The 26759-nt window shown below is 42.9% G+C and overlaps 1 protein-coding gene across 2 annotated transcripts in view; it reads left to right on the forward strand.

The window, feature by feature from the left end:
* Gria1 (glutamate ionotropic receptor AMPA type subunit 1) overlaps positions 1-26759 on the forward strand; it is a 311817-nt gene that overhangs the window by 146658 nt on the left and 138400 nt on the right. For both annotated transcript variants that reach the window (XM_047555789.1, XM_047555788.1), the window contains exons 3-5: positions 11183-11422; positions 14111-14295; positions 19083-19136. In XM_047555789.1, coding sequence (XP_047411745.1) covers positions 11183-11422; positions 14111-14295; positions 19083-19136 — 479 coding nt within the window. The remainder of the gene's footprint in view (positions 1-11182; positions 11423-14110; positions 14296-19082; positions 19137-26759) is intronic.

A 26759-nucleotide genomic window follows, 5' to 3' on the forward strand; every position in this document is an offset into this window, starting at 1 on the left:
CTGTCGTGATGGTTCCTTAATGAACCCATGAGGGTTGCTTTGTGATTTGGGGGTGGTGGGGGCATGATGAAACCAGAGGAAGGGGAAGCTCTGAAGCTGATCTTTCCCACAACTCCTTTCCCTTGGCAAATATCCTTGATTTTATTCATTCTTCTCTGACTGATACCTGCGCCAGTTCCCAGAGGCTGCACAGGAGGCTGAGCTAGATGGATTTGATCCCCATCAGGCCTCTTCAAGGAATTCCACCACTTACCTCCAAATGAGGGTGTGTGGACCTTTACCTCAGCATGGAACTGCAACCTCAACCTTGACCCCTGAGTTCAACCCAACAATGAGCCTTGTGGACTCCAGTCCAACTCCTGTTCTTATTGCAAACAGAGCTCCTCGCACCACCTCCCCATGGAGCCCCTGATGCAGCAGTCCTGACTGGGCTCCACACCTGGTTGAACCCTGGCCTTGCAGGTCCAGCCTCAGTGTTGTGAGTTCCATGGTATGGATCTACTTTTTGAATAAACTTTTGAAAATGCCTTTCCTCTCAAGATGGTGGTGCATCCTTTGCCATCTCATCAGAGTAGGCTTTAGCCATATGTGGTGTCCCAACATTATCTAGTCCAAAGCTGGCCTGGGCTCAGGGAAGGAGCCATCACACATGGTTGTCCTTGTGTCTGCAGTTGAATTGTGCTATGGTTTGGATATGAGGTATCCCCCCATATCTCTGTTAATGCAGGAGTATTCAGAAGAACAATGGTTAGATAGTGAGAGCTGTAACCTCATCAGTCCATCCTAGTTTGAATGGACTGACTGGGTGGTAGCTGTAGGCAGAAGGGCCTTGGCCAGAGGAGGTGAGTCACTGGGAAGGTGCCCCTAGAAGAGTACATCTTCCCTGCAGCCCCTTTCTCCTCTCCCTCTCCCCCCGCAGCCCACACACACACATTCCCACTCTTGCTCTCTCTTTCTCTCTCTGTTCCCTGACTCTCCCACGAACAGAGCAGGGATCCTCCCCCCATGATGTCTCAGCTTGCACCCAGAGCAATGGAGTTGGCCATCTATGAACTGAGACCTATGAAACCGTGAGCCCCAAATAAACTTTTCTGCCTCTGAGTGTTAGACACTGACTGAAACACTGAGAGCTTCAAGCCCTCACTGGTTCTTGTACAGAGGTCAGCTGGTATAATCCATTGAGACCTCAACCACTGACTTTGGTTGCCTCAGGTTTTCTTTCCCTTGACCACCTCTTGTTATGACCAATGAGAGAAACCATTGGATGAGATGTAGCAAAGGAAGACATGGGTTCAGACCTGTCTCCCTCATTCCCCAGCTGTTTTCTCATCTGTGTGTCAGCTCAAGGATTACCTTGCCTGCCCTACTTACCTTACTGGATATTCACAAGAGAAAAGGGATGTGAGAAAATTACTCATATACTGTCCTATGAGTTGTTATTACCTTTACCAAATTGTTAGCATTTCCTCTTTCTTTCTATCCAGTATTAGACCAGCAGAGAGCAGGAACGCCCAAACTATGTCCCATAGGCCAATTCTGCCTAATGCCTGTATTTGTAAATAAAGTTTTATTGAAACACAGAACACATAGATTTGTTTACATACTGTCTTTGGATGTTTTGTGCAGCAGCAGCAGTTACAACAGAGACCGTATGACCCCAGAACCTAAAATATTGACTCTTTGGCTCTTTGTAAAAAATAGTTGCCAATACCAGGCATAGAAGGTCAGAGTGATGCCTCTTAAGTTGGAATTCTTAATCTTCTACTTGAATTCATAATCTTTTACTTAGTGGCTATGTGACCTTGAGCAGGTTAATTAGCCTCAGGCTTCTGTCTATAAAATAGGGCAATAATCATATCCCTACCCCACTCTGTTGAATAAGTATTAAATGAATAAGTCATTTAAAGCACTTAGCATGGTGCCTGGTGAATGATGAGCACCCAGTGTTGATTGTTGTTTTTATCCAGGGGATGAAAACACTGGTTTGAGCCAATGGATTTTCAGGGGACAGGGAAGAATGACTCACAGCACAGGTCGTGGAGAGAGACACACCTGGACACCTATCCCAGCTCTGTCACTTAGGAGTGACTCATAGAAGATTAATTAATCTCCCTGAACTTTAACTTCATCATCCATGAAACAGGGAAAAGATGGGAGAACATAGCAAGGAATGAATGATAAAATGTATGTGAAATGACTGGAATAGTATTTAACACATAGAAAATGTTCAATAGGTGATCTAACAATAATAATAAGTAAAAATGCTGTTTTCCTAAGTGCCGCCAGTCACCTAGAACACACTGACGGCTGAAATCACCTAGTGCACCAAGGCCACTTGAGTAGGAGGCTCTACTAGCAGACACTGGACACCAGGTCTTGCACATTCCAAACACATTTAAATTAAATAAGGTATAAAGTGGAGTTGGTCAGATAGCTGTCTAGTAGGAGGCTTTTTGTAGACTAATAGTTCCTTTAGAACAGCACTCTCTAATGCTAACAACCTCTGATCCTATGAACTCTCGTTCTTGAGTATAGTGATAGGTCAAGGAGGATGGTGTACAGTGTGTCATTATGTGAAATATCTCTGAAAGGTTCTCTTCACATAATAATATTTGAGTACACAGGGATGTTCAGCAGTTTGCCATGCAGGGTGAAAATGTCCTTCTTTTAAACCCATTTGACATCTGAAGGGTTGAGTTATGTAATGGGATGCAAACCTAGCCTGGGGATCACAGCTAAGGAGACTGAGTGTTGTGGGTGCTGCATTAAGGTTGGCTGGGTTTCAGTGCCAGCCCAAAAGCACAGCTCTCATTGTTGACCCACGTTAAACAGGAGAGATCACATGAGTTGAGTGCAGGCACAGGGGGTATTGCATCTCTCCCAGACCTGCCTCATTTAGAAGGATGTGAAACAAGTAACAACACAAAGAAATTTTTGTTTATTCTTTACCTGGCTCTACAAAGATAAATCTCACTGCTTGTATCAAGAAAAATGGTATACTTGGAAGACCCCTACCTTCAAAGGAGCTTATATCTCAGTTGGATGAAAATATTTAAGCACACAAAAATTATTTGATATTATAAAAGAAATGAGTCCAATCATGGAAGAAATACCATGGAAGAAATATGGGATCTGTTGTCAAGAATAGCAGCTATGGATTAATACAAGTCATTAATACAAGTCAATGATTTGCATTGAGTCATTCTTTCATTTACTCACATACAGGCACACCCTGAAAAAACTGTCCATGAATTCCTGAATGCTAAATAGATTCCCAGAACTGCCACATTTTCTGTCTTCTCTGAGGTCACTTTTTGTAGCTGAGGCTCCCTCACAGTCTGCAAACAAATGTCGTTTTCGGTCATCCTTCATTGATTTCTATTCTTGAAATCCAAGAACCCAAACCTTAAAACTTGTGTGTTAGATAGAGATTCAGACACACACACACACACACACACACACACACACGAGATTAACAGATGCACACTTCCACAAACATTTAAAAGCAGGGTAAAAACCCTTAGTTTACAGCTAGACACTGGTAAGGCATAAGGACCTTCACAGGAAGTGACATTGAAGCAGGACCTTTAGAGAACTGAACAGACTTGGAGATGAAGAAAGCAGGAGGCAGGAGGGTGTACGAAGGAACAAGAGGAGCAGTGTCAGCCCAGAGTCTAAAGCCTAAAGCCTAGAAACATTCAAGGACCAGCAGCACCAGCCTGGAACCCAGGGAACTCTCTGAGCCTCCATGTTGGTAGTCCCATCAGACTTGGGTAGAAAAAGTTCCCCTTCTCATTTTCCAAGTTATCCCACTGAGTCAGAGTAACCTCTATCTCCACTGTCTCTTGGCCACTGACTTGAGACACAGGAAGGTCATGTGAGATGAGCTGGTAGTTAGTACTGATCTGCTCATACCAGGCAAGAGCTCAGTAAGGACCCAAGTCACACGTGGAGATCATATGCCTGGAGCAGCACAGATTTTACTCAGAGAGTTCCAGGACTGTTTTCTCTTCCTTTTCATCTCTACTGCTTTCCTCCTTTCTCCCTGTACTATGTGGACCTGGGTCTTTGGCTTTTGTTTTTCAGGCTCATCACTCTTGTTCCTGAGCCCTGTTGTTCCTTCTGCCTGAAACTCTGGCCCTTTGCCTGGACAGCTCTTTGAAGGGCTCATTTCTTTACTCAAATATGAATGCCACAGAGAAGGACTCCTAAAGTAGCCAGCCCCCCTCACATCATCTAACTTTATTTTTTTTGTAACACGTGCAGCATTCAAAATGATCTTGTTTCAAAATATATCACCTCTGTCCCCTGCTAGACTCTCTGCTCTATGAGAGCAGGAACTTTTCTTATTCAGCACTATGTCTCCACGGCAGCTGCTTTCTCTCTAATGTATCCTACATTTTGGGGGGTGGATGGATGGATAAAGAAGAATGGAGAGAAGAAAGAGAAAATTTCATCTATAGACCTACACACTCCTGGTGAACTCAGAAAGTTCAGACTCTTCAGGAAGGAAGGAAGCAAGGAAGGAGAGAGGGGCTAGTTTAACGTGAACCCCATTGTTGTAGATGGAGCAGATGCAGCTCAGTGGGGGGAGGGGGCTTGTTCACTACACCAGATTTGCTTCTTAGCAGTTGCTTCTCCAGAACCATGTCAGACACCGACGAGTCTGCTGCAGCCCAAACCATGGTCAGTCTGCTTGCCCTTCCTGCCTGCCCTTGGCTTCACATATGTCAGTCCCCGCAGTGAGTCTAAATTCCAGACCAGTGAGCCCAGTCGTGTGCTAATTTTTAGCCTCGTACACAATGTCACATCTCATTGACTTTCAGTGCTTGGTAATTAATATCCCTGTTTAATAATAAAGACACAAATTGGAGCAGGAGAGGATGGCTCCTCTTCTACACCTCCCCAGCAGCCATTTCCCAGCTGGTCTCAGACCCTGGGGGAAGAGAGGTCCCAGGAAAGTAGGGATGAATGAATCCAAAGCCAAAGGTAACTGCAACACAGGCACGTGACTTGGCAGCTCAGCTTCTCCAGTCCTGTCCAGGCACCTGGGCACGCTGGTACCGCGAGTCGCCCATGCTGCACCACACCGTTTGTCCCGGGAGTACTGTTTTCTCGAGTCGCTCTAATGGTCTCTTCTTCCCCTGCTCACTCAGCACATTTGGATCAACTGGTCCCTCTTTCTGGATATGCAGACACGAGGTGCTTAGCACCATGCTTGGCCTGTGGTAATTACTCAGTAAACACTGGCTAAAGCAGCAGCTGTGACCATTTGTTCTAAAGTTGACCCCCTTCTTAGCCTGTCCCTTGTCTCCCTTTATTTCCTTGATGTCCAACTTGCTGAACTTACGTGCAAACTCCGTAAAGGCAGAGAATGTGTCTGTCTTGTGTCACTGCAGTATCCCAATTTTCTGGCAACATTAATTTCTGGTACCCAGTAAATAGTGATTGAATTTATTAAACGAGTGATAAAAATTTTTATCTAGAAAATGCCAGAGAAACCCTGGACAGATCTCAGAATCCTAAATGAATGTGACATGGTTTAGAAGGAATGGGGACAATTTATATCTATTATGGTAATTTTTTTCATGTCAGCATTGTAGCAAGGATGCAAGAGTATAAAAACGGATGGAAGGACACTCTTATTGTTTCCTAAGGGCCGGAAATAAAGCACATTTGGTGTCAAAACATTAGAGTCAGAGGATCAAGAATGTGACTTCCACCAATCAGGATAGAATTATTCAGGGAGAGGGACAATGGTTCAAAAGCCCCCCATCCACACAGGCACTCTCTCTCTCTCTCTCTCCCTCTCTCCCTCTCTCTCTATCTCTTTCTCCCTCCCCCAATGAAGCTGTCCCATCACTTCATTATCCACTATTTACCACGAGGCTGACACATTTCCAGGGACTGAAGCCAAGAGCTGAGGAGACATGTCGGTGTGAGAGCCCTTAAATGAAGTGACAATAAAAAAGGAGTTGCTAATACCAGGAGTTCCCTCCCGGGGAGGGAGCTGTCAAGGCCGGTGCCCAGGGCTGTGAGATTTATTGATGCTAAGTGGATGGTGCCTTAACCAGGAGTGATTATCAAAGAGGTCCGGGTGCACCGAGGGTGGAACTGGAGAGCCTGCACCACGCGGGCAGGGGTTTCCCTGCCCTTCCCGCTCCTGCCCTTGCGCCTCCCCAAGAGGGAATTCCTGGCCTCATTTTTTACTCGCGCTCATCGTTGGACACATTCTGCTACAGAATCTCCTGGAGGCAGGGACCTTGGGACCTGGCACTCTGTCAGTGTTCCCTGGTCTTTCTCTTTCTCTGCCAGCTCTCTGCTGTCATCACTCCTTACCCCTGGAATTCCATTTGTGTACCAGTAACTGCACCAAACCCCTTCACCTGGCTGGTTCCTGCTTAGCGAGTTCCTGTTGAAGCTGGTCCTTCCTCTTGGAAACCTTCTTTGAGGTCCCCAAAGGCTAAGGCTAGGTGTCCTGCCCGAACCCAGAACTTATCCCTGCTATGGCACTTGGACTGAATTCCAGTCCTCTGACTGGTTTCAGTCTCTCCCAAGGTCAAGGTGACAGACAGTTCTTGAGGTGGGGCCATGCCTAGTTCTCCAGTGCATCCCCCTTGTCTGACACAGTGTCTCAACAATGTTAGGTGCTGGGTGTGGAGTGGTAGTTGAATGGGTTCCTGAACTCATGAGTAAGCAAAGGAGAAGACAGATGTATGTACATGTGCTCTTTCCAGGGGAAGAAGGGGAGACATCAGACCTCAGCCAGCTTTGGTTGGGTTTTCTGGGTTGTTTTAAATATATACCTCTCGTGGACCCTACTGTAGCAATGCCGCTTTAACTGGCAGCAGGGGAAGCAGCAGGCTACGTGAGAGGGTTTTCCAGAAACAGAAGCTGACGCATGTGTGGAGATTGTTTCCTTCCACCCTTGTGGAGGCGGAAGGCAGCATATCACACATCCAAGTTCAAGTTCTGCAGCCAGCATGGCGGCCTTCAGGTCTCAGCTTTGCTTTGTGCTGCTCCTGGGCCTCGATTCCCCAGTTGTAACTGACATCCTGGGATGGACAGTTAACGAAGGCAGACATACTTCCATCACGTGTGGCACTCCTTGCTGGATGTCAGCTCCTAAAGCACCATCAGAAGGTACCGTAGATGCCTCTGCCTTTGTAAGTGGAGGATCCCACATGTGGTCCAGCCTACGCCGAATCAGCATCACAGGAGACTGTGGTTCAGCCAGCACACCACAGGTTCCGATTCTGCTTTTCAACATTTCCAGTCCTTCCCCTGCTGCTTGCCATAACTGACCAAGCGTTCTCCACCCCTGGTTCCCTTTCTGAGTTGCCTCGTTTTGACTACTCTTTCCTAAGTAACTAATTCCATGGCTGATCAGAAAATGTATGCTAAATAAAACCCATCTAGATTTAGTGCTAGGATTTTGTCACAAGGGAATCCAAGAACTCAGAGCTTTAACTACTTTCTGGAGTTGAAAAAGTGCACCAGAAGTTGTTAAAAGTTTGACCAGTAAATAGCTAAAATGTTGTTGAGTCAGAAAACGTTTTCCAGTTAATTAGGCTAGACTCTAGAATGTTGGAGTCTGAAGGGTGTCAAAAGTTGCAGGAGTCTAAACCCTTGTTTTACAGATGAAAAGAATCCCAGGAGAGTGTGGGATTTGTCTTACAGTGATTAAGACAAAAGGAGAATCCTCCAGGTCTTCCAGCATCTAGTCTAGTACTTTCTCTGTAGTACCATGTTATCTTTTCTGATTGCATATTTATTAGGATGGATTGAATGAAGTGCCTGACACATACTAATTACCCAAAGAGACTGCCTTCCTCCGCAGACCTTGGGCCTGCAGAGTCATTTCCTTTCTCTCTCTCTCTCTCTCTCTTTCTCTCTCTCTCTCTCTCTCTCTCTCTCTCTCTCTCTCTCTCTCTCTCTGTCTCCATATTACTTGAAATGAAGAGCTAGATTAAAGATCAAATGCCCAGCAACTCTGGGAGCCAGGACCCACTCAGGTGTGGATCCAGGACATGTTAACCCCAAGCCATGCTCTTCTAGGGAGCAGCAGGAAAATGCACCTTAGTTTAAAAGGACAAAGCACAAGAGAGATTTGCAGGAGGGAAAAACATGGAGATGATATGAGATGACAAAAAGAAATAAAACCCTTTCCTACTGTGTGTCTAAGATGTGAGCATGTCTGTCTGCTCCTGTTTCTTCCTCCTTCATCCCACCTTTTCCTCCTCCACTTCTAAAGTCCTAGCAAGAAATGCCAGCCAGGAGGGACCCAGAGGCCCATCTGAATGTGTGAAAACAAGTAGGGGACATGGGGGAATAGATCTGGAACATCAGATTTGTATCCCACAGGACAATACTTTGTTGCAGCAAGGGCAGAGAAGAGATCCTAAAAATACCGTGGAGAGCACATTATATTTTAACAGGGTTTATGGTCTCCTTGTGCACACTTACCCCTGTAAGATGGATGGTGCCTTTTGAAAAATCTATATTTAACATAGGAGGATAATATACAGTGTTTGCTTCCTGGTACAGAATCCATATTTATGGAAATCTTGATTTTAGTAATTACAATAGACATTTAAAGATAGTGACTTTTGTAGGCTGCCAGCAGAGTGTCCTCCTCAGGGGGAAGGAGAAATTAGTGTGAGCAGTAGAGGATACATAGCTACCTTAGGAGAAAGCTACCTAGGCCAGAAGAAGGGAGTCCAGGGGCCCCAACAGTTGCCTCTGTGTGAGTCTAGCTTCTCCATCACCCACTGGGGGGTCACATGATCTTCTCTTCAAGAATTCATTATTTATTTATTCTTCAAACATTTATTAAGCACATACCATGTTCCATCCAGGTGCATGACAGCAGCCTTGGGGCACAAACATGATCTCCCTATTTTCGGGGAATTTGCATTTACCCAAGCACCACAGATATATAGATATATCCAGAAAATTATTTTAGATTTTAATGACTAAAGTATGGGAAATAAGACAAAGTAATATGACGGAGACCAATGGGGCAAGGGAAGGAAGGTCAGGTCACTGTTTAGAGGAGGTGACGAAGGAAGGGCCTTTGGAGGAAGTGAGATGTGAGCTGAGGTACAACTGCTGCAAAGGTGTGGTCTCTGCAAAAAGATTGGGGAAGAGCATTGCAGGCAGAAAGGGAATAACATGCACAGTGTCTTGGCAGAATGGGCTCAGACCCCAGAGGAAGAGAGTGGAGGCCATGTGGGCAGAGCAGGGAGCAGGAGAAGGATGTATAATGTAGAGGAGTTCAGTGGGACACATTATTCAAGCTCCGTATCATGGTCAGATATTTGGGGATACCTCCCCCACCCGCTCCCGTGCAATAGGAAATTTCAAAACTCTAAGAGGTTTTGCATAAGGAAGCAAAACAATGTATTTTGTTTTGTTTTAATTAATAAGATCCTTCTGGCTTCTGGGTGGAGAATGGATTTTTTTGCTAAAATAACAAATGCCATAAAGCTGGAGGCCCTGAATACCACCTTCACATACCAGGAGTGCCACAGAGTGGATTAAAAGCAGGCATTCTGTGAGGTTCTGGCTTCAAAGAGCAGTCTGTCCGTGGCCAGGCACCTGAAGAGGCAGTGAGTGCCCAGTAACTGGAAGTATTCAAGCAGGTGTCAATGATGGCTGCTGGTTCCCTGTAAATGGCATGCTCATTTTCAGTAGGAGTTGGACAGATGACTTGGGTGACTGAGTTGGCATCTTTCCTAGTCCATTATCTCTAGGGACTGACTGAGGACTCACAAAAGACCACTTGGTCCCCATGGTTAATTGCATTATTTACTGCAAAATGACCCAAAGGATCTTCAAAACCATATTAAAAGTCTGAACCTAAAAGAGGTCCTAGGGTCAAATAAATTCGGCAAAATCTAGATTAAAGTTGAATAGCACTCCTCACAATCTTTTATGTATCTAGGCTGTATATGAAACTCCAAGACAGGGACAGGGCACGCACCATTTCCCAATTTATTTGATCAAGTCAGTCTTTTTTTGTTTAAGGATCATCTTGGGGAACTAGTTTCATGAGACACATCTTGGAGACCCCATATTAAAGGTCATATGAAGTCATGAGCAGATGATGTGGTAGGAAACAAAGGATCTAAAAGCATTAACTTTTTTATCTTCAAAGAAAAAATAATACCTGATAGTACCCAAGTCACAGGATTTTGATAAGGGTCAAAAGCCCAGTATCAGTAAAAGGTCAAAAGCTGCAGAATACTCTTACTGTGATGAAGAAGCTGATGTTCCTCATATTCACACTGGAAATTTTCAGGCATTGGAGATAGCTTTTGTGTTAGTCCCCTAGAGGGGCAAAGACTATCTATCCCACATCAGATAGTAAAATTGAGTTTAGGAACTGACTAACCGAGAGTTCAGTCCCATGTCCTTGATCTTATTAATGTTATATTCTAACCAGCAACGTCATCAACCACAAACCAGGATTGGTAACCACAGTGAGATCCTGCAGAGTGGATCCTGGGGAATATTCACATAGTTAAGCTATTACTATCTGATACACAGGAGTGGCCTGAAAATCAGCTAACAGGAGATATAAACACCAAATGAGCATCAGCAGAGAAATGTACACTGAGAGCCATGGGCTAGGCTGGGAAAATCAACACTTGTCTCCTTAAACACATATTGGCAGCAACAGCCGGGAGACATCCTTCTTTCTGTAGCATTTTTTTTTAAACATTTTGCCTGATCGTGATGGTCAATGAAATGCAAAGATCGCTGGATAAAGAGTCAAGATATCTACCCAATTCGGATTTGTCCTAGATGTTTACTTGAACGTATTCATTAGTTTTCTGATCCTTGGTTTTCCCCTTTAAAAAATGACCTAGTCATCCCTTTCTTGCATTAACAGGGTCATACTATAGTTAATAACCATGATAACATCCAACATGTAATAGGCACTGAATTTAGACAGATGGATGGGAGATTGTACAGATGAATGGGTTGATAGGATGGCTAGATGGACAAGTGAATAGATTGGTGGATTGCAGGCATGGTGGATGGATTGGTTTGATGGATGGGTGGATGGCTTGATAATGGATAGTAGACAGGTGATGGGTTGGATGGATTTGTTTTCGGGCTGACAGTTGGTTTACAGCATCTTCTATCCATTAATCCTTCTCTTCTTCTCTTCTAGTCTGTTCCCAGTTCTCCAAAGGAGTCTACGCCATCTTCGGGTTCTATGAACGAAGGACTGTCAATATGCTGACCTCCTTTTGCGGGGCCCTCCACGTGTGCTTCATTACGCCGAGCTTTCCCGTCGACACATCCAATCAGTTTGTCCTCCAGCTGCGCCCTGAACTGCAGGATGCCCTCATCAGCATCATTGACCATTACAAGTGGCAGAAATTTGTCTACATTTATGATGCCGACCGGGGTAAGCCAAGGATTAGTGAAGGAGGCTGTTAAGGGATGGAGAGAAAAGTACCAGTCAGAAGAAGAATGATGTCACACTGTTCCCTTGAAAAACACAGGAGGCTGATCCAAAATGTTTTCCTTCTGTGGACTAGAGCATCGGTAGCTAATCTGTAACTTGCACGGTGGAAACACACTTAACACTGGTATGTTAAGTGATCCCCGATCCTCTTAACACACCACTCACGCCATTGCTCACCAAACTCCTGTCTCCTGAGTCCAAGGACCTCAGTGGAATGACTGATGGCTCGTGGCATGGCTATTAGGAGGGTAGGCCTGGAACCTATCTTCTCTCCCCGCAGCCCTTTGACTTTGACCAAGTTCTCTATGCCTTAGTTTCACGATTATGTAATGTGAATAAAATTCTCCATGCCTTCATTGCCTCCTCTTTATAATAAAGAGAAAATATCTGCCTCATAAAGATATTGTCAAGGTTAAATGAGATCGTGACTAGGAAGTACTTGTTTGTGCCTACAACATAATAAATACTCAAAATCCTCAATATATTTTAGCTTCTATCATCATCATCATCACCATCATCATCATCATCATCCCTCTCAGAGCTTTGTAATTTCTGCCTCCTTTTAATTTTACGTCCCACTTTCCAAATGTCTCCTCTACATTTTCCTTCTGAGTGCCTTCACTCATGCTACTTCCCATCTGGAATGCACTTCCTTTCTCAAGTCTACCTATGTGAATCCTTCCCCTCTTTTACAGCATGCTCAAATGCCACTTCTTCTAGTCCCTCCACCTCTGAGTGGAAACTCTTTTCCTTATTCTGGCCTGTGTGCTGTTCACCTGCACAGTCCTGCGCACCCCTATACATTAACTGGTCCATGAGAGCAGAGTTAGCATTGGTCCAAACAGGCACGTGGAGGTGCAAGGCCTGCAAGCTGAGGCAAGGAGCATCGCCCTGATGTGCTTGCCTGTGGTGAGTCTTAGAAGGCTCTTGAGTGGGAGAGAGGCTTGTGAAAATGGTCTTGTAGGCAGTTAGGCAGCTGTTGTTCAGATGGGAAGCAGCTACCAGAGGAACAGACCAGAAACACGACTTTTTTTTTTTTTTTTCCCTTTCCTCACCTTGTTTTGATGATTTCCCTTCTCAGAAAGTAGTAGTCATCATGGGAGTCAGCTGGAGAAGGTCTTTTTCAGGACAATTTTGCAGCATAAGAAAGCTGAGGCCCAAAGTGCAAAGGTGAAAAAAATTAACTTTGCTTATTGGGGATCATCTTTGGAATCGACAGAGGACCCACACTTTTGCTGTGTGACTTTAGACCAATGAGACTAAATCTCTCTGAGACTCAATTTCCACATCTGTAAAATCGATATTAGAATAGTAGCTACCTCACAAAATTCAGTGAATTAAAGTACAGAAAACCAATAGAAAAGTGCCAAACACATAGATTTTTTCAGTACACATGAGGCTCAAACACACTAAACAACTTGTACCGCAGGCATAACAGAATCAATCTGTAGATGATTCTTGAGGTCAGGTACCATATTGGTCACTAGAGAAGGGATTAGCAGTGTTATGGAGAGCAGGATATGAGATACAAACAAAGATTAATATTTCAAGAGCAAATGTGATAGGCAGAATAATTATCTCCTAGAAAAGATATTCATTTCCTTATCCCTGTACCTGTACCTGTGTTTATGTTATGTGGTAAAAGGGAATTAATTTTATAGATGGAATTAACTGACCTTTCAATAGGGAGCTATTCCTGGGTTTTCAGATGGACACAGTATAATCACAAAGATCCTTAACTGTGAATGTAGGAGGCAGGAGAGTCAGCATCAGAGTGATGGGAGGAAGACCTGATCACCATTGCTGGTTTCAAAGATGAAGTCAAGGGACACAGGCAGCTTCTTAGAAGCTGGAAAGGCAAGAAAACAGTTTCTCCCCTAAAACCTACAGAAAGCAACAGTCTTGCCAACACCTTCATTTTAGCCTAGGGACACCCTCTCCAACATCTGACATCCAAAAGTGTATGATGATAAATCTGTGTTGTGTTAAGCCACTAAGCTTGTGGTAATTTTGTTATAGCAGCAGTTAGAAACTAATACACCATCTCAGTCTCAAAGATGGAACTAAGCAGTATGGAGGAATGAATTTCTTCCACCCATTTAACTGAATCAGAAGAAAGTAGTTTAATGCTGTACACATTTATTGACCACCTACCATGTGACAAAGTGTTAGTGATATATTGAGGGCACATCAAACATCCAAAAGTTTGATCAACAGATCTTAGGTGCCTCTTTAAATGCCAGTTTGTTTCATTTAGTAAGCATTTACTGAATGCTCCACAATAATAACCACTAAGATTTATAAAACCTTTAAAAGTATCCAGATTCATTTTACCCTCGAAGAAACTAAAGTTCACTAAGGCAAATGAACCTGTACAAGATCATTTACCTGATGTGTTGAATTTGAGCCTCAGATTATCTCTAATCATTAATTCTACAATTTAGCATGACCTGGGAACAGAAACATAAGAAACCAAGTGTCTGTGTTCATAAAACCTTGCACAGTGAAAGGAAACTGGAGCTGAGCTTGGCAGAGCAATGGGTTTGAGGGTAGAGAAAGGAGAATACCTTGTGGAAGTGGGGTGATATGCTGACAGTCATTTCTCCGTCCTACTCGTCCAAATTCCAGGTTTATCCGTCCTGCAGAAAGTCCTGGACACAGCTGCAGAGAAGAACTGGCAGGTGACAGCAGTTAACATTTTGACAACCACAGAGGAAGGATACCGGATGCTTTTTCAGGATCTGGAGAAGAAAAAGGAGCGTCTGGTGGTGGTGGACTGTGAATCAGAGCGCCTCAATGCCATCCTGGGCCAGGTAGTGAAGAGAGGAAGGACTGGGGCGGGACTGGGAGATGATTCAGGGAGAGCCAGATGGGCGCACTTTTGCTGTGGGTGTTATAAAGAGGACTAAAGGAGAGTTCTTAGAGACTAGATGCCTTCCATTTCACATTCTGTAATTCATAAAACTTAATTCTGAAATTCCAGGAGGAAGCATAAACCATGAGAACCTTGATACCGAGCTTCAAATGGTTCTCAGATTGACCAAAAACTTACCTCCAGTGTTTCCCTTTACTGTTAAAAAATAAATTACTCTGCATTTTAGAGCTCACCAAGTGCCATATCACATCAGGAGCACAGGTTGCAGAGCCAGATTCCTGCACTCAGCCTCGGGCTCTGTCTCTCACTGATCCAGCATTTGATTTGGTATCTCATCCCTTTGGCCCACTGACCTGTTTTAAGAGTCTAAGGAGGCAGCAGACTCCTCTCTTTCCCATTTCCTTGCACATGCTCTTGCCTCTGAGAAATCAACTGTGTGTTCTATGAATGGGCACTGTAATCTCCATGGTTTTTAGCCAGCAGTCTCCAAACTGTAATTCCTCTGGTCTCAGAACTAAAGCATGTGCCTGCCACAGACTTGGTAGGCCTTCGTGGAGATCACTTGTCTTTCCCAATTACATTTGTGAATTCAGAGGAGCTAGCAAGGAAGAAGATTTGCAATCATTTTTGAACAGAACCATATAATAAAAGATGGTAGCTTTAGGTACTTGACAACATGACAAGGCTCGTTAATGGTCCTCAAGACCCCTGGGCCCCCCACAGGGAATCTCAGCACCAGCTCAGCAGAAGCCTCAGCAACAGAACTAGGAGAGATGCTGAAAGTCTTGAATTCTTGAAGGCATTAACTCTGTGTGTTCTACTTTATCAAGTGTTCTACTTTCCCTCTTGAAAAGAGAAATCAGCAAAAATTATTTCTATTGAGATAGAAGTCCTCTGGGCTGGAATCAGGGATGTGAGTCCAGTGTTTAAGTGAGGCCACACAGGATGATGGTTAGGAACAGAAACTCTGGAACCAAACAAGATAGGGTCCAAATCCCAGTTCCAGTGCTAACTAGCTTTGTGACCTTGGGCCAGGTTGTTAATCTTTCTACATCTCAGGTTCCCACACTGTAAAATGGAAATAATAATAACAACCACCTTTAGAAGGATTAAAAGAATCAATACATGTGAAGTACTTAGAAGAGAGCCAACCCCTCAGGAAGTGATTCATGTAAAATTTGCCTATTTTCACTAATCAGAGGGTCAACAAAGCTGGCTTCTTGAGTCATTTCCCTCTTTGGAAATAAACCAGTCTATCTGCAAAATAGGAATGAAGGGCCCTGCTCCACAAAACTGATAAAAATGAAATGAGATTGGAGAAGAGGAATACAGTGAATAACAAGGTGGTGTTTTTAACAGAGGGGTGGCTTGTCCTCTGTACTACTGTGTCTTGAGGGCTTACAGTACACCAGACACTATGCCATGCCCTTTGCATGCCGATTCCATTACTAATAACACCACTCTATAAAACAGCCTCTAAAAATTCATTTATTTTATAGATGAAGTAAAAAGGGATTATAGTTGCCCAAGGTCTCATAGCTAACATATAAGGAAAGCAGGAAGTTGAATTCAGCTGGATTTGGCTATGGAGCCCAACCTATCAAAACTACGATTCTTTTGCCTCTACAGCTATAGCTACCTCGTGAGTCAAAGGGCACGCTTGTATTTTATAAGGAAGTGACTTGTTTGTAAGGGTGTTTTAGATTGTAGTTCATTTACATTCTTTTTAAATTATTTCATTCTTCAATTCTGAAAAGTAACACTGAAGAAAGGATCTTACAGATCAATTGATTGATTGCTTATGCTCACATTTTACAAATGGGATGACCATGTTCACATTGAATGATTTGCCTTGGTCTTAGGTAGTTAGTTACCATGCTCAGTCTCCAACTTCCATTTCTGACCTGCAAGCTGGCACTGTTGGCATCATCCAAGACCACCTAACACTCAGTAAGGAGAATCCTCTCAGTCTGATATGAAATCATCTGCCTGCCCTAAAGGAGACAATGCTTCTAAATTTCAAACAGGGAATTAACTGTGTGCTTCTGTCTCCAGCCCCCCAGCTGGAACATCAGCTCTATAAAGACAGGGATTTTGTTTTATTTTCTTCCTCATTCCATAGTTCCTTGAACAATGCTTCCTTAGCAAGTATTCAATAACTATGTTTTGAATGAATCGAAAGAATAAGGAATGGAAGAAAGCTCTAAGAAAAATCTCAAGTGGGAACTGTGTCTGGGTTTCTCCAGATGGCCTGAAAGCTGAAGAAAGGGCTGTACTGGGAGACCCAGAGGGCGGGTGAGAACCGAGGTTCTCAGCACAACTTAGCAGGCTGAGTAGAGGGTGCTGGGAATGAACTAGAGGCAGGTAGCTGAGTCCAGTCATGAGTATCATTGGAAACCATTCTAAAGAGATTGGGGCTTGTTGTGTAAACAGTGGAAAGTCAGTGAAGGTTTATGAGCAAGAAATAGGGTTGTTAGAGTGTTATGCCTTATCAATAAATAGGACACCAAATTATATAATGCAGTCATTAAGTATAGAATAAATAAGAGAAGAGAGTAGAAGAGAACCTCTCAAGGCTATTCATCACATCGCCCTCTTTTATTGTCTTCATGGTGCATCTCACCTGCTGAAGTCTCATTCATTTATCTATTTATATATTTACCATCTGGCTCCCTACTAAAATGGCAGCTCAGCTCAATGAGGTCATGGGGACCTTGCTTTATTTGTTCCTAGGCGCATAACATAACACAGTATAATGCTTGGCATATAGTCTATGTTCAATAAACATTTGCTGAACAGCTTAATTAGTCATAGAAGACTCTACAGAGGAGTTGAGATGAAAGCTTAGCCATAAAAGATAAATAATCAGAGAGAGTAGGCAAGGCCATTCTGATGCAAAGATTGTGAAAACAGGTGATATTGTGGAAATGAAATTTGAGTTAATGAGGTCATTGAGGTGATGTGGAATTGCACATCTCATTTAGAACACATTTCTCTGTTGGTAACCCTTTGTGCATTTATCTGCTTGCCTGTTTATTAGGGATCCCCTCCCCATCCATTGTAACCTCCTGCAGGGCAAGCTGTATGCTAGTCTCCCCCAGTGTCCACCGTGTTGCCAGCAGGGTGCTTCACAGATAGTAACAATTAATAAATGTTTGTGAAAATGAAGTTAGTAAAGGAGGGAAGGCAGGTCAACGGACAGGTAGTGAATAGATACTCTGAATGTCAGTATGAGGTAGGACTACACAAAATCACTAATTTTTATGGGTCAAAATTCATCCATTCTTGATTTTTCCTATGCATTTTCACCTTGCAAGAACTATACTTCTCCATGGCCATGTGGTGATTTCTGAAAACACCTTTTATTTGCTATTCTATGTTTATTAAAAGTTGAATAGGTTTTTTGATAAAGGTATCTCATTGTCAAAGGGGCAGGAAACCATTTGACAGGAAGATGAAAAAGTAATGAAGAATTATTAATAAAACTATGATCCCAATAGTATTTGAGCTCTGTGGTCTGGCATTTCACAATCTCACCACTGTTTAAGAGTATTCATTGTGTGTACTTGCATTTAATTATTCCCCACATAAAGAAATGTGAGCCACTATGTACATACATCCAATTAAGTAGATGTCTGAATGTGGACTTTAATAACCTTGAAAATTTATTCAGTTGGAGAAGAAGCCTGCGTGCTTCTCATATGTTTTATGTCTCCCTGCAACCATGCAGGAGGAGAAGCACTGAGCAGGGTAAGCTAACTGCAGGATGGTGATTAAAGAACAAAGAAAGAAAGAGATCAAATTAATTTCCAGGCCAGCGAGAGTTAGAGCCAAAGCCCGCAGTCAACTTGTCCTTCTTGGGTGGTGTGACTGGCTACCCTAGTAAACCTCTGGGTAGTTCTTTCCACAAATATTTTTCCTGCCTGCAGTGATTAGAGACAGCCTGTGTTCAAGATAGAAAAGTGTTAGGGGATATTGGCTCCTTGTGATTGACAGTAATCAGGGATCATATAGAAAGGTTCACAAGTCAAATGCTAGTCCTGACATTGCTACCAGACTATGATGGGATCTGGGCAGATGACTTCCTTTCTTTGGGCCTCAACTTTCCATCTGTCCAGTGAGAGTTGGGACCAGATGATCCTGACATTCCCTTCCAGCTTCCAAGTTGTGTGATCTATTAACATCTGAGTGCACAATTGGCTGAGGGAGGAAAGCACAAAATTCAGGGAAAGAAAGAACAACATCTACATAAGGTTGATGCAAAAAGTTGAAGGTTAAGAACACAGATTGCATCATCTTCCTACCCATGTTTCCATCCAAGCAACAAATACTGTCATGACAATGACAGGGGATTCCATGCAACATAAGATTCCCACCTAGGGGACAATCTCCATGTTCATGGAAGGAGTGCAGTGAGCTCCCTCAGATTACAGTAATACCACTCTGGCCCTGGAATAAAAAAAAATGATTTCCAATCCTCTATTTGCCTCTTAATAGCTGAGCAACTTTAAGGAGCTTAATTAAACTGTCTATGGTTATTTGTCATCTGCAAAATAAGGATCCTAACAATGTCACCATCATTGGATGGTTGGGATATCATGGTTTGTGTACTTAGAAGAGCACATGGTAAATACTCAATGTCAGTTACTATTGCTGTTATTACTGTGGTTGTAGCTGTAACAGTTAGCATGTCTGATGAGTTCCCCACCCCATTGTATTTTGCAGATTATAAAGCTAGAGAAGAATGGCATTGGCTACCACTACATTCTTGCAAATTTGGTGAGTAAGAGCATGGCAAGCCATGGGCTCAGGCCTTTTCATGTTTGGGGTCCTCATTTGCTTCTGTGGCCCCTGCCTGCTGTGAAGTACCTGGGTGGAAGGGGCAGCTCAGATATGTAGTACTCAGCCTTGGCAGGGCTTAATTTACCTTTTTCCTCTGTATTCTGTTTTCAAACTGCAGGATACTGTCCTGAACTTCTAACTGTCCTCAAGAGAGAGCCATTATCCTCACAAGTCCCTCTTTCATCAGCTCTGCCCCTCAATAATAAGGACAAAGTCATCACATCTTTGAATAGATATTAGCTGTCTCAATCAATGCTTTGGGCGCTCTGCTTTGAACTCAAAGATAGCTTTACTCTTCATACACACAAAATGTTTAAATCATAATGATGCTAATATTGACAAATCTTTAACCCCAACCCATCTTCTGACATGAATGATATTATGTCCATTTAGTATTTATTCATTTTTCTATATGGCATAAATAAGCCTGTCTTTTAAAAAATTGTTTTCATTTTGGTGTGCTGCAGTTCTTTTTATTGGGTGTAATTATTCTCCATGTCACAAACACTTGGTTTACCGGATCATTTTTTGCATGCATCATTTTAGCTAGCATCCACCAAGTGCCATTATGATCCATCAGTGATCATTTTTCAAGTCCCTTCTCCCTGTGCCTTGACTGACACATCTACCTGTTTTTATCATGAAGTTTGAGTCTCCCAGCTCTTTTTATTCCAAAGTCAAATGTAATTTTGTTTTGCATGTACTCTTATTTCGAAGGCTTTATTAAGGTGTAATTCACGGGCTGAGGATGTAGCTCAGTTGGTAGAGTGCTTACCTCGAAAACACAAGGCCCTGGGTTCAATCCCCAGCACCATAAAAAACAAAAACAAAAAAAAGATGTAATTCACATGCCATACAATTCACTCATTTACACTCTACAACTTATGGTCTTTCATATATTCACAGTTATGAAACTATCACTCCAGTCTTATTTTAAAAACTTTCACCACCACCCCAAACCCATACCCATTAGCAGTCACTGTCTATGACTTCCAAGTTCCCCAGCCCTATGTCACCACCACTAATCCCTGTTCTCAATCTCTCTCTGCATTTTATTGTTAAACAACATTCCATTATATGAACAGACCACTTTTGCTTACCCATTAAACAATTGATGGACACTTGGGTTGTTTACATTTAGGAGCAATTATAAATAATGCTTCTATGAACACAAGTGTACAAGTTTTTCTCTTGAAACTTTACCAAGGAGTGAAATTTCTGGGTTATGTGCAAACTCTATGTTTAACTTTGTTTTTGTTTTGTTTTGTTTTCGGGGTTTTTGTTGTTGTACTGGGAATTGAACCCACAGGTACTCTACTACTGAGCTATATCTCCAGCCTTTTCCATTTTTTCTTTATCATTATTTTAGTGAGACAGAGTCTTACTATGTTGTCCAGGCTGACCTCAAACTTTCAATCCTCCTTCCTCAGCCTCCCAAGGTACTGAAATTTCAGACATGCACCACCATGCCATTACATTTAACATTTTTGAGGAACTCTAAAATTATTTTGCAAATGGCTGCAGTCCCCATTGAATATTAATCAGTAACAAACTTTGCCATGTGTTGGGTTTCTCTTAATGGTAGCTTTTTTCTACAAAGTTTATCACACTGACCCATCTTTTTAATTTTTCATATTTCCATTAAGATGTGTTTGTTAATTTTTCATCTATAATAAATTTTCATTTATAACCCAGCTCAACTGAACATCTATGTTCACTTTTAACCATGTTATTTTGTATTATTTAACCATGTTATTTCCATAAGCAGTGTTAATTATTAATTGATCAAAAGATTGATATTTTGTACTTACTTTTGGAGTAAGCTCATTAAGGCACAAGATCCAGTGAATGGATAAAAAAAATGGGACCCAGACATCCTTCCCATTTAAGATTTTAAATTTTTCCTTTCTTTCTGGTTGGGTCTGTAATCTTTGATTCATTCTTGCCTTACCCTTCTTTATCCTTCAAAACCTCCTTGCCTTGGCAGTTCCAGTATTTCAGGCTCAAGACTAGAAATAAGAAGGGTTTATTGAGGTAGGTTAATTTAAACCCAGATGTTAATGGCTAAATATATTGCTTTTCTCAGAGATATTTGCATTTTAAATAAGTGGTAACTGCATAAAGTCTTTTGGGGAATCAAGAGTCACACACCCAACAGAACATTTGTAAAAATGAAAATTTTAACTTGGGAGTGAGGAAAGTCCTTGCTATCCTTTGAATCCCAGATTTGTAGTACTAGAGGGGACTTTGGAAGTCAACTCCACCTAGATTTCATTTGCTTGTAGGTAAAACAGAGCCAGCAAGGAGGCATGACTTAGCCAGTGTCACAGTGTCACATAGTCAGAAATGGAGCTGGGTCTAGCACCAAGATTAGCAGCCACAGCCTCTGCTTTTTCCAGGACTTCAGGATATCTCTCAGTGAGACCTCTTGGGCATCATGCTGCTTGGGAATACACAGAACAGTGATAGGGGCATGCGTAATTATCTCTTTTGGGTGCAATAGAAATTACACATCGGTGACCTCATAGCTTCTGAAAGACCCCAGGTAATTACATCGCCAGCCTCCATCTGTTGCCTGGTGACCTCCTCAGTCACAGCATCCTTGAGTCAGCCCCTCGGGTTGCTGCATACTTCTGATCTGCATTTTTCTTCTTCGGACCTAATGAGTTCTCCACTCTTACAACTGCCAGCTAATAGGATGCAAATGGTGTATACCATCCAAATACAAAAGACTTGCATGTTCCAATAGATTAGTTGATAATTAGGCTTCAAATTACTAATTAATTCAGTTTGAAACATAGTCAAGTATGTGGTGTGTTTCTTCCCCCTTTAGAGGAATAACACGATTTATAAGATGATAATTTTTTAGAAATTCAGCCACATAATTAGCCTGCTGTTACATGGAACTGACCTCTCCTTCAGAGTGCTTGTGATGAGGGGGTAATTATAGCAACCAAGGAAGCCTTTGAAAGGAGGGAGCTACGCTTTTATTTTGTAGTCCTTCCTGTTCCTATTAGAATGCATGAGCCTCAAAGTAGCAGTAACATTCTTCTAGCAGATCAATTTGGAAGGTGGTGCTTTGGGGATTCAGAGAGCCACCATTGAAGGGCTTCCAGAAGAGATCAGGGAAGGAGATGGCAGGTCAAGGAAGAAAGTTTATGAGTGAACCCCCAAAATCAGTGGTATCTGCTTTATATCCAGATACCATTCTGAGTTATCTTTGTGCTCTTGGGCAACTCTCTAGCCCCCAGTTTCCTCATCTGTCCATTGCAAATAACAATTCCTGCTCTTCCCACTTTGAGTGTCCTCAGGGAGGGACCAAATATGCTGCCAATTGCCACCATCATTTGAAAAGTTAAAAGCATTCTGCACAAGTGGAGAATTCCCACTTGATAGATTGAATCCACCCATATGATTGCATTCCCATGTTGTGTATCCATACACATATGTTGACATGAATATTCATATTTTGTATATATTTGATAGGATAAATTGCATTTTTCTATAACATTAATAAGCTCATAAAATGAATGTGAACCATGCAGAAATTGGAAAGCTATGCCACTGTTTCTTTATTTTCTTAAGTTTTTTTTATAATAACTGTTTTATTTAGTTTTGTATGAGGTGCTGAGGATTGAACCTAGTGCCTTATTCATGCTAGGCAAGGGCTGCACCATTGAGCCTCAATCTCAGCCCTGTTTCTTTATTTTTCAAAACAAGTTTTTTAAGCCTCAACTCATGTCTCACCCATTTAAAGTGTACAAACTAATTGTTCTTCATCTGTTTACAGAACTGTACAACGATCATCATGATCCCTTTCAGAACATGTCTATCACATAAAAAAGAAACTCCATCAGCCACACACATGCCTATCCTCTCTCCAGCCCTATCGGCCCCAGGCAATCTCTTATCTACTTTGTGTCTCCATATTTGTCTTTTCTGGACAGACATTTTTTCTAGCCTTATGCCCATCTGGCTCTAATTATGCATCCTGACCTTTACCATATTTCTTGAGGCTGATGACATTATCCCCATTTTTCAGATAAAGAAAATGAGGTTCAGAAAGGTTAAGTGACTTTCCCAAATCATAGTGTTTAGAAAGTGATAGAACTGGGCTTCCCCCCCAGGTCCGTAGAACCTGAGGTCTGTGTTCTTACTGCAGAGCCCTCTGACAGCAGGTATGACAGTTAGAGGACAGGTGTGGGGGCAGGTGTGGGTGGTCCTTGACAGGAAGGTTTGAGTTCAAATCTTGCCTCCATTGGCAGCAATATATCTAGAATTCAAACTCAGGTTCTCGAACTCCTGTAAGACACCTGTTCCATTATATATTGATGGAATTCCATTGAAATAATCATTTCTAGTGAGACAGAAGCAGAGGGAGAGATGGTGGGGTCAGGTCACACCGGGTCTTTTGGGGAACGTGCTGTCAGGGCAGTCAGCTGTTTCCCTGTGTGCTTGCAGATCAGCTCCTGTGGAATGTCACAGCTAAAGGTTTTGGTCTGTGTGGCAGCTTGTCCAACCCCCAGCTCTCTGCTGCTGCCCCTCTCCTCCATCAGCCCTGAGGAGAAACTGTTCTCTAGTCTCCTTGCCCGCTACAGGGACAAATCTGTCAACTCCTTCTGAAAGGCTGTGCTCACCCACTTTCCTCAGTGCCTCTCTTGCTGCCAACTCAATATCATACAGGGTGGCGTTGGTCTTCTGCAGTGTCTGGCTAGGCAGGTGGCAGGGGGGTTGTTGGGGAAGTGGGATCTGGAGTCAGACAGAGCTGGGTTTCAGTTTTGGTTTTAAACTTATTAACTATGTGACATTAGTCAAATTACTTTCACTCACTGAGCTTCCATGGCCTTATCTCTCTACAAAAGGAATAATGATATTATCTACCTCCTCATGGGGTGTTAGGAGAATTAAGCAAGAAAATGTATGTAAAGCGTTTATCGTCATATATGACCCCAAATTGCCACTTAATAAATGTAGGTAATTACCAGTATAATAACCACCATCATCATCATCATTGGTGGAGGAAGAAGACATTTATGTCTGGGGACAAGGAACCCTATTTTGGGTTCCTCAACTGCTCCCAGTTGAGGATTAAATCTTATCTGCTCATCATATACTGCCAGACCTTCCACTGAGGTAACTGAGGTTGGACGACAGAGGGACTGCTGTCCCCTGCCCTTATCCCTGATACCTGTAAGTAACTGAAGGAAGAATCACCTCTGCCATGTTCACCTTGTTCACGTTGACTTCTCAGAGCCTGGCCAAGTGAGTGGCATATACCAGGCATTCTTTCAAAAGGCTCAGAATGAATGAATGCATGAAGTGGCTTCTCTGGCTTCTCAGGAGATGATATTTGCACTCACACATCCAGTGCACTTAAGGGCAAAATTCTCAAGTCTATGCTAAAGGAAGCAGAGACAGCAGGAATATGGATCCAGTTATGAATATGCAGATGAGTATGTAGATAGAGGTGAGCCTGAGAGAGCAGCTAAGCCACTGCCCCTTAAGGGCCAGAATCTCCTCTATGACTTCCTTAACCAAGGCCCATCCATCAGGTTTCGCTTGAGCAATACCCAGTGATGGGGAACTCACCTCCAAGGTAGCTCTTTGTCTCCCAGGCACGGAACATCTCCACACTCTTCCTTAAAAAGCTGCAGCCTGTTTTCTGTTCTCTCCTGTATCCTTCTCATCAATTCTGACTCTACCTGCCCTCTGACTCTTGCAGAACACGTCTGCAGCCCTTCCAACAGAGCAAACTTTGAATATTTGAATTGACCACTTGCTGACCGCTTACTCTTTGCTGCTCGAGTCCAAACATCTTCCTGTTCCCCCACTCTTTCTCACAGTGTTTTTAGCTCTCACAGCTGGCTAAACAACTGTCAAATATGGACCGAGCATGTCTGTTTGCCTGGCTCTATGCTGGGCTCATGAGAGTTTTAAGAAGCACAAACCTTCACTTTTTTTTTTTTTTTTTTTTTTTTTTTTTTGCTGTGGATGCAATGTGGCCTTATCTTCCAGCTAGATCAGAACTCATAAATAAAGTTCCAAAAGAAAAATGCCAGTGGAAATTCACTGTGGTAGTCATGCAGTCCCCATAAAGGCCACCTGCACTGTAAGACAATCACCTGCTCTATGGCAATCAGAGGCTAGAGCAACCTCGAGAGGTTGCGGGGTGTCTCGGAAGGACCCTGATGCCGTATCCATGCACCCGTACTCCTGAGAATTTTCCCTCTCCCTGCTTTGCAGAATCCTAGAGAGATAGAGCTGAAGGTGAGCTCATCTCACCTGCTCCTAATTTTACAAGATGGACACTCTAGGTCCAGAGAAGAAAAGTGATGTGTTTGAGGTCACCCAGAATCAACAGCAAGGTGGGACTGGGATTTGCAGTAATCACATGTTGGTTTTTTTGTCCCTGACTTTTACCTTTCTTTATTTTCCTGGTGTGTCATATGCTTGTGTGTGTGTGTATGTGTGTGTGTGTGTGTGTGTGTGTGATGGGCATGTGTGTCAGGGTTTCTATTTGCTGGTGGGGCTCATTCAAATTTATCCTTCTCCCTCCCACAACTTGCTCTCAGTTAGAACCCATGACCCCCAACACTACCAAGAGCCTCTGGGAGGACCGTAGGTGGATAGGAAGGCCTCCTGGGTGACCCTAGCTGCCCACTGGGCCAGCGGAATCTAGGTTACCTTTTCATTCACCTTGCATCCTCCAAGATCACCCTCTAGAGGTCCATGAGAGTGTGTACATCCCTCCAAGAAGGGTGAGATTATAGTGTCATTGTACGAGTGAGAAAGGTGGTTCAAGTGATTGAAGGACCTGGAAAAGACCATGTGACAAAAGCTAGAATTCGAACTCAAATGTCTCCAGTGGTAAAGATGAGGCTCATCCTCCACGGCACCGCACTGCCTGAATCAGGAAAATCTTTACAACTCTGAGGACTGGTGTTTTAATGAAGCAAACCCAAGAAATAGATCCCCTTCCTCCTGAAACTCCCTGAGCTTCCGTTCTGGCTTAGCCACTTACTGGCTGTGTGTCCCTGGGCGAGTCATCTCACCTCTCTGACTCACTTTCCTCATCACTAAGTCAGAATATTAATATATACCTCACAAGATAAAGAAAACATGAGCTCATCTATGTAGTTATTGAATAGTAAGTGCAACAAAACTGCTGCAGGCTCCTTACCATTTGTATAAATCTTTTTTTCTTGTTTTTAGAAAGTCTTGGTTTGTTCGAAATTTGACAGTTCTTTTATTTGTTCTTTTTAGTTATACATGACAGTAGAATGTATTTTGACATATCCTACATGCATGGAGTATGGCTTATTCTAATTAGGATCCCATTCTTGTGGTTCTACATGATGTGGCGTTATACTGGTCCGCTACTCACCCATGAACATAGGAAAGTTATGTCCAGTTCGTTCTACTGTCTTTCTTATTTCCTTCCTCACTGCCTTCCTTTTACTCCCCTTTGCCCATTCAGTGAACTTCTATTCTTCCCTCTCTCTCTCTTATTATGTGTTAGCATCCATATATCAGAGAGAACATTTGACCTTTGGTTTTGGG

Source organism: Sciurus carolinensis, chromosome 6 (assembly GCF_902686445.1).
Source record: "Sciurus carolinensis chromosome 6, mSciCar1.2, whole genome shotgun sequence".
In the NCBI taxonomy this organism is placed as follows: Eukaryota; Metazoa; Chordata; class Mammalia; order Rodentia; family Sciuridae; genus Sciurus; species Sciurus carolinensis.